The 15,513-nt window shown below is 47.1% G+C and overlaps 1 protein-coding gene and 4 non-coding genes across 20 annotated transcripts in view; all 5 read right to left on the bottom strand.

The window, feature by feature from the left end:
* The window catches only part of TEX14 (testis expressed 14, intercellular bridge forming factor), a 39,804-nt gene extending 24,375 nt beyond the window's left edge, over positions 1-15,429 (bottom strand). For 6 of the 16 annotated variants that reach the window (XR_007506204.1, XR_007506205.1, XR_007506206.1 and 3 more), the window contains exons 1-10: positions 14,719-15,302; positions 6,395-6,509; positions 5,928-6,093; positions 5,019-5,155; positions 4,346-4,427; positions 3,782-3,912; positions 2,830-2,943; positions 2,269-2,392; positions 1,255-1,433; positions 39-190 (exon numbers count right to left, since the gene is read on the bottom strand). Coding sequence is in view for 7 of the 16 variants with exons in the window: in XM_049801704.1 (XP_049657661.1) it covers positions 39-190; positions 1,255-1,433; positions 2,269-2,392; positions 2,830-2,943; positions 3,782-3,912; positions 4,346-4,427; positions 5,019-5,155; positions 5,928-6,093; positions 6,395-6,509; positions 14,719-14,854 (1,336 nt within the window). In the remaining 9 variants the exon portion in view is untranslated. Of the gene's footprint in view, positions 1-38; positions 191-1,254; positions 1,434-2,268; positions 2,393-2,829; positions 2,944-3,781; positions 3,913-4,345; positions 4,428-5,018; positions 5,156-5,927; positions 6,094-6,394; positions 6,510-14,718; positions 15,304-15,347 lie in introns of those variants that run through there. The other 10 variants (XR_007506209.1, XR_007506208.1, XM_049801708.1 and 7 more) reach the window with 6 other exon arrangements.
* LOC126040111 (small nucleolar RNA U3) lies at positions 6,989-7,197 on the bottom strand. The gene has a single exon (XR_007506531.1). It is a non-coding gene; the product is annotated as a small nucleolar RNA U3 (small nucleolar RNA).
* Positions 9,233-9,441, bottom strand: LOC126040109 (small nucleolar RNA U3). Its single transcript, XR_007506529.1, has one exon. It is a non-coding gene; the product is annotated as a small nucleolar RNA U3 (small nucleolar RNA).
* On the bottom strand, positions 12,509-12,717 carry LOC126040108 (small nucleolar RNA U3). The gene has a single exon (XR_007506528.1). It is a non-coding gene; the product is annotated as a small nucleolar RNA U3 (small nucleolar RNA).
* Positions 13,550-13,758, bottom strand: LOC126040107 (small nucleolar RNA U3). The gene has a single exon (XR_007506527.1). It is a non-coding gene; the product is annotated as a small nucleolar RNA U3 (small nucleolar RNA).
* Positions 15,430-15,513: the final 84 nt, after the last annotated feature.

Here is a 15,513-nt window from a genome sequence, read left to right as displayed (position 1 = left end):
GTTACCCTCGTGACAAAAGCCTAAAGTTATAGGTATACCTGTCAAAGCCTCCTGCACTACTGTACAGAAGCTATAAATATCCGATTTGACCGTGACAACTTTTTCAAGGATTACTTCAGGAGAGCACCACTTATACAGCTGGACTGGGACAGGAATACGTGTCAGATCACTGTGTTCTCCACCATCTTTGCTGTATAAAGGGAAAAAAGTTAAAACTTGGGACATACAGCACACTCAGCTAGAAGGTATATCTTTTGGAATTAAGCACCTGAGTTTGTTATATATGCTTTTAGTTCAAGTACCTAAAAGGTCCAGAGTATACCTGCAAATAAAAATGTGTAATATTTTCACACCAGTAAATGTATTTTGCCACATTACAGCAAAGACTTTCTGGTGAAAGTAACACCTCCTTTAATAAATTTACACTCAAAAAGAAATCAGAAAAAGCTGAAAAAACTTCCCAATAAGAATTTTACAAACAACCCTTTAGCTCTGACCAGCATTCTCTGAACATGGACAAAATATGCCACCTAGCCTGTCAACATTTCTTCTGCAATGTATACGTACGTCTAGAAGATAACTTCCTCGTCACATTTAACTATAGGACATTACCATTAGCAAAGTTTTGTTTACTATCAATTTTAGTCTCTTTTGTAACAGTCTAACCAGCCTTTTACTTCCTTTCTAATCAGATGGCACTACAGGAAAGAAGTAAAAAATGTAGGTAAGTAATAATTTACCTAGACTAAATGAATGGTGTCCCCCATAAAAGAAATACTCTTTTTGTCACTGGTGGCACTTAATTACTACCAGCTCAATGAGGTGTGGAATCTTCAACCATTTTAAGTAAGCCTCCATAAGCAAAAGTTCAGTATAACAAGAAGAGACTTAAACTATTTCCAGCCCAGCAGCAGAATTAGCAACTCAGAGGAACTTCATCTCTGTTCTGTAAGATTAAGTTCTACTTCTCTCTGATGGTATTTTTATACTGCAGTAAAGAGCTGCTTCTCTTACTAGTTTCTATTTTCAGATAGTTATAACACTAAGTCCACCTGAAACTTGCTGTACTGCCTGTGGCAAAGTTAATGTACCTGAGCAGTAACAATTTGGAGTTCTTTACTCCTGTAACTCTGTTGCCTGACTCAGAGGCAGGAGTGCCTAGTCATCAAGGGGGGCACATCAGCAGAATTTAGCACTAAATGTGACTTTACTTGTGTTTGTCCCTTTCACAGAAACAGTGAGGAAATTCTTTACCTTTCTATCATGTATTCCAAGTTGCATAGCTTTGCTTCACCGGAAGAAACAATCTGAATAGCATAGGAGGTAACTGAACGGTGGATAAATCCACGGGAGTGTAGAAAACGCAAAGCGTCAGTAATTTGAAGTAGCACATGCAAAATAGTCTCCATATGCAGTACTGGGAATTCTGTACGCTGAAAAAAAACCCCAAAACAGAAGTACCAAATTTGTATTGCAGGTCTTTAAAGCTTGATGTTGGGGAAAACTGTTATTGTACAGAAGGTGGCAAAGAAAGCAAACATGAAACACACTGTAGTAAAAGTCAGACAAATTGCACTTGCTAAAAAATGTTCGTTCTCAATACCAAATCAACTAATAATACCTTAAAAAGTAATTAAGAAAAAAGAGATATTGACTATGCCAAAATTCACTCTGAAGCAGAATGAACTCTTAGAATTTCTTGCCTTTGACTTCAGTTTCTCCAGTAACTTAGATGTCTGCATTCAGTTAAAGAAACGGTTAAAGAAATAAAATGACTCAATTAACTCCAAAAGAGGAAGAGAAGAATATTGCATTACAAAAATAAAACACATATCAATTGATTGAAAAAAAAAAAAAAAAAAAAAAAAAGAATAAACCACAACTGAGTTCAAGCCTTTGCTTTTTTACACAGGCAGTTTACAATGTACTACGTGCAAATATTCAAGGGCAAAAGCTGGTCTCGCCACATTTGCAGTATACAAGCACATGCAGAAGATTAAAAGTTCAACTGAATTTAACAGCAGACATTTTAAGACTGACTCCAAACAAGAAAATCAACGCAATTGCACCTGAACATTAACTGAAGTATTGCCAATTACAAATTTTACCAGCTTACACAGGCTATCTGATACTGTGCAATGAAATAGAAACCTGGACACACAGACTGATGATTTTGTCTTCTCATTCTCTGAGTAAAGATGGTAGATGTAGTTACTAAACTTCTTCCTCTCAATGGATTACTATTTAAAAAACAAGTATTCCAATTACCCTTTCATGAAGGATGCTGTACAGAGAACCGAAGTTAACTCTTTCATATACTAAACGGGTTTTCTCCAAGTCACTAGACAGACAAACAGACATCAACTGTAGCAAATGAGGATGTCGGAGTTTACTGCAAAGGGAGAGGAAAAAAAAAACTGTAAGGCAAATCCGAGATTAAAAGAGAAAGACTCCTGGCCTTCTAGGTGTTTTTATCAATACAATGTGAATGCTTCTAACTTTTCATTAAAATACAAAAAATTTTAAAAGAACCATAGATCAGGAGGCATTTAGGAAACAGTGCTTACTGTCACAACTAGTAGAATCTGTAAGCAAGAAATGTGCAATGAAGCATTCATCTAGACATACAAGAAGAGAGCATCATCTCCTCCTGTATTATCCAGAGGAGCAAACAGTGTGGGAGACAGAAGAGAGAGACCTGTATTTCTCATTTGGAGAGAAAGTGTAGCCACAGCCTAACAGTCCTCCTGAGGTTAATCCCATTTCCTCACATCACTGGAGACACCCAAACCCCAGGAGCACTTGTGGCTACGGCACTTTCTTTCTTACCTACTATGTTCTTGCTCTGCAATGAGAAGATCAGCTAAGCGTAGTTTACTACAGTTCTGATGGGGCTCAAAGCTGAGTTCCTTCACTGTAACTCTGCTGCCTCCCCACATTAAGCTAGAAGGAGAAGAGGAAGAATTTCTATGAGATGCTTTCTTCAGTATTTTTTTCCAGTTACAGAATTACTTACAAATACTTTTGTAATTCTGAAATGCTCTGGTGCTGTCTCCTACTGTTAGTAACATTACTCTGATGATGCTGGCTATAGCATATACTCTTCCAAATTGACAATAAATTCTTATCCTGTTAAAGACTGGATGTAGCAGGACAGGTTTGCTGTCCAAAGATGCTACCCTTCCATGACCCAAGGTAAAGAACAAGGACACTCTAAACCTCCTTTCACTAAATCCCATCAGCCCACTCTGATACAAGCCAGAGCTCTGGGAAGATTACATGACCAATTTGTCAATTCTCTGGATGCCTCTGAGGCACAACTACTTGATACACAATACAAAAGATTAAAAAAGAGGCTCAGTCTGCACTTGCAACTCTCATTTCACCATAGGTTTGAGCAAGTGGGCCGCAGACATACATATCCAGAGGCCTGAGGTCTGACCCAACAATTACAAGGACTAAACACTGAACAACGCAATCTGTGCAACCCCAGCAACATATTTCCCACCACAGAAAGAATCAGTACTGAAACACTGCTAGCAATGAATAACCATAATTGGGTTAATATTGCTGGAAAGGACAAGAGCAAACTACAGGTATCAAGGGAATCTAAAGAAGATACTAATCAGTGCACTGCACAGAACAAGTTGCAAGCAGAAAGCAGTGGATGAATATAGAACAAAATAAAACTATACAAACAAAGCATCTGGTACAACAACTTGATGCTTAATAGTAACAGACACACACTAAAAGGGGCTACAATCCCTTTGATTCTACTCACTTTGTCATGATCATGTATGGTCCAACATGGTAAGAAAATGTTGGTTCATCATCTGCCTGAATCACATCTTTTTCCCCAATAATAGGGAGAGATGCCAAGTACCCTAGATGCCCGCTGCCTGCAAGATAAAACTGTAACAACACCAGGGCATAACCAAAGGGAATATGCAACAGTTCCCAAGATGCGTCACAAACTCACTAAAAACTTGAGTGCGATCAGTGCAATGGGAGTATCAGCCAAAGCATCAAAATGAAATGTTAAGATATCTATATCAAAAGCTTAACGTTCTAGGAGAAGCAGAAACAGTCATTAAGAACTCACACAGGTGACATTTAACAGAAGAATTTCTATTGCCTGTTCCAAAACAGCTTCCTCTGATAGGGCCTACTAATCACTAAAGGCCTGAATATTTGTACTCTCCAAGGATTTTTCCCACCATTTCAGTAGAAATAAGACCGCGCTAAAAATTAAAAATAACACTGGTTGGGTAATTACTGTGAAGAATATGTGGCTCTGAAAAACTGTACTAATATGGTTGGAAAACTATTATCCATAGCATCTTACCTTCCCAAAACCAAAGCTGTAAATGGTCTTGGCCACATTACCTCCACCTTTCAGAAATCTACCCAGAGGACTGTCAACATTTCTAAGTATCAAAAACAAAAGCAATAAGAGTAACTAATATGCCAAGGCTTTGAGTAAAATACAAAAAAGAGAGAGAGAAAAATGCAGAAATTCTGCAACAGCCACTTAATTCCAATGTTGCATTTGACTGGTCCCACACAAAAAGTATAACACAGATGCTGAAAGTCCAAATTATTGTGCAACTCATTAAAACTTTTTAGGTACACCGTTATGATATGTACTTGTTTAAAGCAAGATAGCCAATTAAAAAAAAAAAAAAAAAAATATGCACGCACACAGGCACCCTGCATCCCTTTTTGTTCACAAGTATGTATTTTTCCTTCATGTTATTGCCATTTTAATACTATTAAAATCCAGTACTTCATATTCCTGATTTCAAGAGTATCTCGTAATATACAGATATTTACAAATACCAACTTTCTATTTGGAACTCTCACAACAGAAATAAAAAGTATCACCAGTCCTAACACGTGTTGGTTTTAAATCTGATATTGTCAAAAAGAAACAAGAACATGTTAATTTTAAGATAATAGAATATGGAAGTAAAAGTCCTTGTAGCTCAATCCCTCAGTGCTTGAGAATATATTCTTACCCTTGAACAAGACCACCAAACCTAGACGGACTGCAGACGAGCGCTTTTGATGAACCAACCTTCCTGAGTAGATCAGAGGGAAAATTTTGAATGGCAGCCTGCATGTGGAATGTACAACGCTGTATAAATTCCAGCATCTAGAGGAGGGGGAGAGAAAAAACAACAAAAAAAATTACTTCAGAACTGCAAGATAAACCATTTAAAATTATTAGATCATGACTACTAAAAAATAACTAGTTCCTTGCAATATTTAAATCAGCATTTCAAGAAATGGATATACAGAAAAACTTGAAGAAAATCAATTACATGAAAATATAAGAAAAAGCTTACTTCAAACACTAGATGACGAACTTCTGAGACATTCACCCACTGAAAATTGTAATATCAGGTGTCTTTTTCAGAGAATAGGAATAGAAGAGAATAATAACAGGAAAGAGGACTATTATAATATGAGTTTTAAATCAATATCGCAGTCATGAATAAGCCTTCTCGATACCGCATTTTGCTACCATGCTAGCAAAAATGACACATTTGCTGACACTTCATGCACAGACTGATACATACTTGAAAACTACTTCAAATTTACTCCCAAACTGCACATACATGCAAACAACCTACATACATCAGGGATCAAAAACAAGGGCCTGTCATTCTCCTCACTGCACACTAACACATAAAGGTCCCAACAAGTTACAAACATGCCTCTGCACCTGCGCAAAACTTTAGTTAAATAATCTGAAACATGAGGATTTCTAAATACCATTACCGATGTTGAAAAAGAATGTTAAATAATTATCTAACCTGTAAAAGCCATGAATTTCTCCCTGGAATGTTGCGAGTTTCTTCACTTTAAGATGAAGATGTGAGCACATAGCTAGCACATATTTAACATGTATTACACACACATACCTGAGCACTGCTTTCTTTTCCAGCTGACATAGCCCAGTACTGAGGACTTTTTCCATCTTTATCATGTACTCTCAGATCACCTCCTTCATCCAATAACTTGCTAAGAATCCACTGATTTCCTGAGAATGCAGCTGCGTGGACTGGGGTGCTTCCATCGTAAGAGCGACTGAAGAATGTTAAAGCAGAAATGTTTCAACCTACCCCTACTATACTCAACCAGCTGCACTTCTGGGGGAAAAAAGCAGCATACCTAGACTGTTTAAGTACTCCCAAACAACAACACATACCACGAAATAAAGAGAATTATGCACCTACTTACCTCTGAGGTTCTTTGGCTAAAATAGCAATGTGCATCTTAAGCACTTCTTCATTTATATACAGTGACTACTGTGTATTACATTGACTAAAACCACTACAAGATTAAACACTAATTTCAATTTAAGAAAAAAAGTATTTTTATACTTAACTGATTAGCGTCTGAGCCATAATCCAACAGCACATCCACTATTTTACCAAGACCTAGCAATGCAGCAGTGAATAGAGAAGTTTGGCCCATGGAATTTACAGCATCAACAAAAATACCTGCAAGAAAACAAACAATTATGAGGCCAGTGCTTGTTGCATCCCACCCCGAGTAAAAGGCAACAGTTGGTTCATTAACACTGAAACTGACTGCCATATTCCTTCTGCGATACAGGAAATATGGAAAAATAATTGTATTAGCAGAAATGGAAAAAAAGAGCAAATAACGTTGAAAAAAACCACAAACACGTAAAAGGATGTATAAATATCAGAGGCAAAGTATTAACCTGGATGAGCAGAGATAACACTGGAGGACTGCATTAATAAAAAACTAAATTCTTCTGAAGCCGTAATTAAGAGTTAGACAAATACTTTGTCACTTTAACCAATACTCTTCAAAATAGTTAATTCCACTCTGCATTTAAACAGGAAACCTAGAGAGCTATGGATCTGAGACCACATTTGGACGGTGAAGTTAGTCAGAGAACCAAGCTAATCTGTTTTTAGTACAAAGCAAAAAAGAAAGGGGGGGGCCACAAACCACTCAGCCTGTGCTCTCTCCCTCCCGGACCAAAAGGACCGGGAACGGTCATCAATGGCGAGCGGCTCCTGCCCAGGCAGCACCGCCCGCCCGCTTCGCGCTCAGGAGAGAGCAACACCATCCTCCTCGTGGTTTGTGACGCCGTTCAGGTGCGATCACTCTCCTCTAGTGACCAACTACAGAAATGACCCCTGAAAGTATAGTCTTAACGCAACCCCGCCACCGCCGCCGGCCACACACGCGCGCACCGCCCTCTACCACACGGACACCCCACCCCGCACACCCACGCCAACGCAACAACAGCCCCCCGCGCTCCCGACCAGACCCCGCCGCCGCGGAACCGCGACCCGCGCCCCACGGTGCCGCTCCGCGCCCCACGGAACGGCCACGGGGGGGCCGTGCGCGGGACACGCCCCTTCATTTGCATGCTCTGCACCAGAGGCCCAATCACACGCGCCGCTCCGCCTCCGCTGCCCGCGACACGGGACGTCGCCGCGCTCACGCCGCCCGCCCCGCCCCTCGCGAGCGCAGGGCCGCAGAGCCTGGGCTCCGCAGGCAAAACGTGCACGGGGGCGGCACCCACCGAGCCTGGGCCGTTGCAAAGTTTTCATGACACAGTATTAGAGATGACCGACCGCCTCAGTCCCTGCTCCCGCTGCCCCATGCCACCAGAGGAGAAGGGGCCCAGGGACCACGGCCAGGCAGCACTGCGCCTCTCTTGCCTGGAGCTCTGAAGGGGATGCCCTGCCTTCCAGGGGCTATCGACGTGTTCAGGCACACTCTCACCTACCAACTAGAACAACCCCACAGAGTACCATCATAATTAACACGGCCCTTTACATCTGTGCATCCAGCCTGAGCACCAAGGACTTCCGCACCACAGCCGACACTATAACACTGAGCAGTTTTGCCCAGCTGCAGACCCCAGCAGATACCCTGTGGCCCCAGGATCCAACCTGATGTACCCCATCTTCCCTGGCATTGCACAGCATAAGGAGTGCAACATCAAACAGCTTCTCCCTAATCCCCATCAGACTGATCACAGGTTTACCATGCTCCAGGTCTAGCCCTGCTGTCCAAAAAGTGGATTTGTTTCCCGGTGTGCAACAAGCCAACAATCACACACTTGGGAGAGACGTTATTTATTTCATATTTGCACAAAGACGGGTGCTAGGTGGTAATTCCAGCAAGCTAGCACACAACACCAAAGAAAAACAATGTATTTATCCTGTTACAGGATTAGCAGAAACCCACCTAAATTTCTATTAATTGGTTAGTAGTCACCATCTCATCTACTGTTGGCCAGTTATATTTAAATTAGCCTTGCCTGCTATGTAGATTAGCACGCATGCTCCTTGGAAGTGGGAAGGGGCAAGTTCTTCCAGCCTGGAGCTCAGCTGGAGGATGACATCTCCCCCAGCCACCTTTACCTTTCCCCCATTTCATGCTTCTTTGGCAATCACCCGGCCTTCGGCACCTTCTGGAGCAGGATGTTTCCTTTTATCAGTCACATCCTACATTTCTTAGGCCCAATTATCCTTAACGTTTCTTTTTGCTCTGATGCACCTTGAGCATTCTTGCCAAGTTGGCAATGCACACGAAGCATCCTCAAAACATTGAGGCCTAATTGTTCCAGGATGTCCTTACTCTGTGAATGCCAACTGCGTGCCTTTCTGATTACAGCCTTACCGGTTAATTTGATATATACAAAATACATCTTGCACAGAACAGTCAGACTATTCTAAATCTCTTGAGTTATTCTTCAACAGCCTGAGCAACACAGATTCCCACAACATGTCACAAAAGGCAAATCCTGAACAGTTTCTCCCCAGACCCTTGTCACTCTCTGATCAACACTGTTCAGAAACAACTCCACAGCACCCACCAAGTCACCTTGCCCTACACAACAGATGGCTCGAGAAAACCATCGACTAACTTGCACACCTAGTTACTGCCAACAAACTTGCAAAGCATTTCTTATTACTGAAAAACCCCACCCCACCCCACATTAAAACCTTCAACCTGCCCGGCAGCCCACACTGTCACTGCTACCGCAAATGCACTAAGGGGCTTGTGAGAAACTAAGTACTGTCCGTTCTGGGACGCAGGAGGCAGCCGGGAGCCTGCCTGTTCCGCGGGAACGCATTTGCTCGCAGGGTACTGCGGCAGAAGGTAACACCCCCTTGTTCTACTACAACTATTTTTAGTACCAAGCAAATAAAAAAAAGGGGGGGGGCCACAAACCACTCAGCCTGTGCTCTCTCCCTCCCGGACCAAAAGGACCGGGAACGGTCATCAATGGCGAGCGGCTCCTGCCCAGGCAGCACCGCCCGCCCGCTTCGCGCTCAGGAGAGAGCAACACCATCCTCCTCGTGGTTTGTGACGCCGTTCAGGTGCGATCACTCTCCTCTAGTGACCAACTACAGAAATGACCCCTGAAAGTATAGTCTTAACGCAACCCCGCCACCGCCGCCGGCCACACACGCGCGCACCGCCCTCTACCACACGGACACCCCACCCCGCACACCCACGCCAACGCAACAACAGCCCCCCGCGCTCCCGACCAGACCCCGCCGCCGCGGAACCGCGACCCGCGCCCCACGGTGCCGCTCCGCGCCCCACGGAACGGCCACGGGGGGGCCGTGCGCGGGACACGCCCCTTCATTTGCATGCTCTGCACCAGAGGCCCAATCACACGCGCCGCTCCGCCTCCGCTGCCCAAAACACGGGACACCGCCGCCGCGCTCAGGCCCCTCGCCCCGCCCCGCTACCGGCGCCCCGCCCTCCAGCCACGCGAGCACAGGGCCGCAGAGCCAGGGCTCCGGGGGCAAAACGTGCACGGGAGCGGCACCCACCGAGCCTGGGCCGGCTACCTGCGATGCCAAGAACCCGTTCCTCTCCGGGAGCAGAAATCGGCCACCGGTGGTAGCACAGCACGGTCACGGACAGGCTGGGGTGACCGCAGCTCTGTCAGCTACTGACAAAGAACATCGACTCTCGCAGAGTAATTCCTCTGGAGTCCGGGGAGACTCCCCATCCCAGGCAAGTTACAGATAATACAAAAGCCCACGCTTTCTTCAAAGTCAGCCGGAGGCTATGAAAAACCTCCCCTTGCCAATTGTTAGGAAAATCTCATTTCCTAACTAGCGTACCAATTAGTCTTTATAGTATGAAACCGCATGAACTTTCTGAAGATGTATAATGGCATACTGCCTAGCCGTGGTTGAGTGAGGGTGACTAAAGGACCCCGGCTCACTGCAAGGACAGCCCTGTTGTGGAAGGTGGCAAAGCTGAGCTACAGGAGCACACCCCAACGAGACACAAATGGCACGTGGCAATAACAGGACAAGACTGTGAGGCTGTCATAGCATAGGAATGTATATACATTATAGATGCTGTTAGTATATTTTGGAAGGCTTTAAGGACTCTGTTTAGCTGCTTAAAAGTAGTCATTCATTATAAAGCAGCACTCATGGCTTGCTTAATGCTTTTGCTTAACATTGACCTATTCTCTGATCGGAGGAGTAAAAAGATTTGGAAAGCCCCAGAGCTAGTTTGAGCCAGGAAAAGGAGACATAGTAGGCACTAGCCTAAAAACCAGGAAAGAGAAAGAACCCAGCAAGAGATGAGAAAAAGGACCCAGTGAGAAAAAAGACAACCTCAGACTCAAATATTACTTTTGCACCAGACTGTGGTGTGAGGGGCAGGAACTTAAGATTGTAAGAGTGTAATTGCCCAAGATTTTAGTGTTTGGGGTCCCTCTCCAGAGGCACCCAGCTCCAGCTGTCTAAATTTGTGCACCATAGATAAAATAAATTACACTTTTTATTTTTGAAGGCCTTGATTAGAGATTCTGCTTTGGGAAACCTAGGGTCAAGCCTGAGGGAAGAAGCAGCACCCAAGGACTTGTGTGTGTGTGAGAAGTTGAAAGGGGCACCTGTCAGCTTGCTGGAGTCGCCCGCTGTGAAGACTCCAGTCCTAGCAGTTGAAGTCTTGGGTGGTGTGTGTGCAACTCCTTAACTGGCATGTGAATGCTTGAGAAGCAGCTTCTCCCTTCACAGCCCCAACTGTAGGGTTCAATTATATGGAACTTAGTTACTGGGCCTGAAAGTAGCTCATGGTCGCTGGAGCATTCCAGATGCCTTTAGAAGGCCTTGAACAGAATAAACAAGAAGACAGAAAAAGAAAGATCCCAATTAGAAAAACACAGGTGCACATTCCACGATAAAGGGAACCTGGCACAAACCACCTCAATTCAGGGGCTTATCTTGGCCAATTGGACTGAGACAAGTTTCGCATGCACTAGTTAATATAGCCAATTATGTCCTGTGTTTATGCGCGTGTACAGAGTGAGTATAACTAACTGTATCTTATGTTTATATCCGTGGACAGTATTGATATAACCAATCACATTTTATGTTTGTGCACGTGGACACCAAATGCTTGCATGCAGCAGCCAATCAAAGCTTCTAAACAACTTGGAGAATTGTATAAGAATGATCAGCTAGGCTCAATAAACTGGCGACTTTAATCATCATATTGGTGTCCTGTCTTCCAGGCCCCACATGGAATAACCCCAAACCTTACACCCAACCCTGAGGATGAGAACCTTAGTTTCTCGGAACCTTAAAAGCTGCCCAGGAAGAATAAAAGATAGCCCGGGACTATCAAGATAAGGCCAGCATCCTGGTCCCTCCAACGCTTCTGTGAAACCCTCCCATTATTTAGCATCATAGATAAGTAATTGCAGCAAGACTGACTCCCTGGATGCCTAGATCCAGGAAGAAGCAAATGGATAATGATGCCATAGAATTATAGTTGCTTTGCAAAACAGAAGTGTGTGTGTGTGTTTAGTAGTGATTGGGCAAATTATGTTGTATCTGAATGCCTGAAAGATACAAGAACCACACGTAAAAATGCATCCAGGGTGCCCCAGTTTGAATGGGACACTTCATGTGCGTGAATAAAGAATTACTGTTGTAATTCTATACTTTGCATCCCAGCTTCTTTCGTTGGATGTCACGGGCCAGTTGCAGTGTTTTCATGACACAACCCAAGAGACAACCATCTCGGTCTGTGCTCCCTCTACCCCACAGCACCAGAGAAGAGGCCCAGGCACCAATGCCAAGCAGCACTGCCTGTCTCTTGCCTAGTGCTCTGAAGAGGATGGACTGGCTTCATCACCTTGCCCTACACAACAGATGGCTTGAGGATACAATTGCCTAACTTGCACACTCGGGTATTAGCAAAATTTCAAAGCATTTCTTTTCACTGAACAACCCCACCCCACCACGTATTAAAACCCTGAACCCCCCTGACTGCTTTCCCCACCCCCCCGCCCTGCCTGTGGAAGGCCCACACTATCACTGCTATCGAAAATCCACGGAAGGGTTCAAGATGCAGGAGGCAGCCAGGAGCCACGTTTGCTCACAGGGAACTGTGGTGACAGGCAGCCACCCCTCCTTCTACCACAACTATTTTTAGTACCAAGCAAATAAAAAAAAGGGGGGGGCCACAAACCACTCAGCCTGTGCTCTCTCCCTCCCGGACCAAAAGGACCGGGAACGGTCATCAATGGCGAGCGGCTCCTGCCCAGGCAGCACCGCCCGCCCGCTTCGCGCTCAGGAGAGAGCAACACCATCCTCCTCGTGGTTTGTGACGCCGTTCAGGTGCGATCACTCTCCTCTAGTGACCAACTACAGAAATGACCCCTGAAAGTATAGTCTTAACGCAACCCCGCCACCGCCGCCGGCCACACACGCGCGCACCGCCCTCTACCACACGGACACCCCACCCCGCACACCCACGCCAACACAACAACAGCCCCCCGCGCTCCCGACCAGACCCCGCCGCCGCGGAACCGCGACCCGCGCCCCACGGTGCCGCTCCGCGCCCCACGGAACGGCCACGGGGGGACCGTGCGCGGGACACGCCCCTTCATTTGCATGCTCTGCACCAGACGCGCGGACTCCGCCCCCTCAGCGCGCCCCGGGGCTCCGCCGCGCAACACAGCGCCGCCCGATGGGGCCTGGGCCAACGCTTCGGTCGCGCTGCCGGGAGCGCCCATTGAAGCAAGGCCCGGAGCCGCTCTCTGCGCACCGTTCCCTCAGTCAGCAGGCGCAGTCTGGGTCCGGGCCGCCGCGGCACGAGCGACGCGACGGCAACGGCGAGCACGCTCGGCTCTGAGCCGGGCTGGGGCGGCCCCCGAAGCCCCTCTCCCCTGCGTTGCTCGGCGACTCCGTGCCAAAAGCGAGCAGCTTCTATTTAACCCCCTCGAAGGACAACGAGCGACACCCGCGGCCGCAAATCCACCCGGCCTTCCAGGGACAGCGCGACGTGACGGAAGAGAGTAGGGTCTCCCCGTCCCCAAGACGCTCTCCACCCCTCCCCGACAGCACTAAACCGCCTTCGCAGCGCCCCCACAATTCCGCAGCTCTCCCCGACCCAGGCTCTGCTGTAGCAAAAAGTCTGTACCCTCCTTGGCGGGCACGGAGGCTCTCACCAGTGAGAACGCTAATCTGTCTTTAGTACCAAGCAGAAAAAAAAAGGGGGGCCACAAACCACTCAGCCTGTGCTCTCTCCCTCCCGGACCAAAAGGACCGGGAACGGTCATCAATGGCGAGCGGCTCCTGCCCAGGCAGCACCGCCCGCCCGCTTCGCGCTCAGGAGAGAGCAACACCATCCTCCTCGTGGTTTGTGACGCCGTTCAGGTGCGATCACTCTCCTCTAGTGACCAACTACAGAAATGACCCCTGAAAGTATAGTCTTAACGCAACCCCGCCACCGCCGCCGGCCACACACGCGCGCACCGCCCTCTACCACACGGACACCCCACCCCGCACACCCACGCCAACACAACAACAGCCCCCCGCGCTCCCGACCAGACCCCGCCGCCGCGGAACCGCGCCCCGCGCCCCACGGTGCCGCTCCGCGCCCCACGGAACGGCCACGGGGGGCCCGTGCGCGGGACACGCCCCTTCATTTGCATGCTCTGCACCAGACGCCCAATCAGACGCTCCGCTCGCACGCAGCCGCGCGGCTCCGCCCCATGCGGGGAAGCCGCCCCGCCCCAAGCTGCGCAGCCCCCGCACTGCGCGGAGGGGCCCGCCAGCAGCCGCTGGAGCCCGGCGCCCGTCACCGGCCCGGGGCGGCTCGCCGTTTGTCCGCACAGAGCCCTCGAGCAGCCCCCAGCTTGTACATCCTGTCACCAGTGCTAAAGAGACGTCACAGCCCTAGGAACAGGACGTGCTCTGTAAGTTCTTCAGTGTAAAAACGAAAGGGAACTGCATCAAATATTAGGGTTCATTTACAAAATTCTCCATTCCCTCATAGCTAAAAATCTAGGTGTCAAAAATACCAGTATCTAAAGCCTACTTTTCCTTAAAAATCCATAAGGATTCTGCAAGCAGAATTAAAAGTTAAAATTGTATTTGAAGAGTATATTCCTACAGTAGGCTTTCAGAATTTCAGTTTTACAATACCTCAACCATTTGCTTATAAGCACCTTACAACTAAAAGCTTATTTTTCAATTTACTTATTTTCATACAATTTTTGGATGCAATAATTAGTGCCACTTACCAGAAAAAGCCAACTACAATACATTTTGCAAACATATTTCACTCGCAAAACTGAATTGTACAGACAGCATGCTATTTTTTACCAGAAATAAAAGCGTAGAGAAAAAAGTAAAACTTTTCTGCCAGCGCTTGTCTAAACTTAGCTTTTACCTTTTTTCAGAAGCTTCTTCACTTTCACATAGTTTCCCTGCCTGACGTACTCATGCAGCTGAGCTTCCAGGGAGTCACCTTTTATACTTCCAAGCTGGACTGGGCAGGGAATTGGAAGAGGGAGAGCATGAGCCATCTTCTTTCCTCAACAGAACTAGGAAAAGGTATGAAACATAATGAAGCTGCAAAACGCCATAGCTCCTGGCAGCTCGAAAAGAACTTGTTTTGACTTCAAAACCTGCAGTAGCTGACACAATCAGTTATGGCCATTTCCTCCAGCCGAATCCCAAGATGGAAGGCGAAAGCAACCTCCCTCCCCTCTAACTGTGCCCTCTGAGGGAAAGGCCTCCCTGCGAGATAAGCCGATGAGGGATTGTTAGTGGGCATAGTCTGGCCGAGGAGAAACGCGGTCCCAAGGAGGAAAAGGGAGAGGTAACGACCCTTTTCCCCCAAAAGCCTGTCAGGTGCAGGCAGAAAAAAGGACAGGACAAAGCCAGCACCGCTCCTGGGTCAGGGCTGCTCGGGCCCAGCAGCCTTTTGGCTCTTTCTGCCCCCCCTCCCCACGACTAACGGGCTCCCGCCCCAGGCTGCGCGTACGCCCTGTCACAGCCCGCCCGCAACCGCCTCACCCGCCTCAGCGCCGACGCCACCCCAACGGCCGCGGCACGCGGTCCCATTCCGGCGGGCTCGGCGCGTCGCGCATGCGTGTTGAGCGCCCCTGCCAAACCGCCGCCTCGCCGAGTTTGGTGCCGGGCCCGGGAGGCGCGCGCCTGTGAGGGCGGGAGGGCGGGGCCT

This window comes from Accipiter gentilis, chromosome 6 (genome assembly GCF_929443795.1).
Source record: "Accipiter gentilis chromosome 6, bAccGen1.1, whole genome shotgun sequence".
Classification (NCBI taxonomy): domain Eukaryota; kingdom Metazoa; phylum Chordata; class Aves; order Accipitriformes; family Accipitridae; genus Astur; species Astur gentilis.
This window is presented reverse-complemented; position numbering and strand designations above follow the sequence as displayed.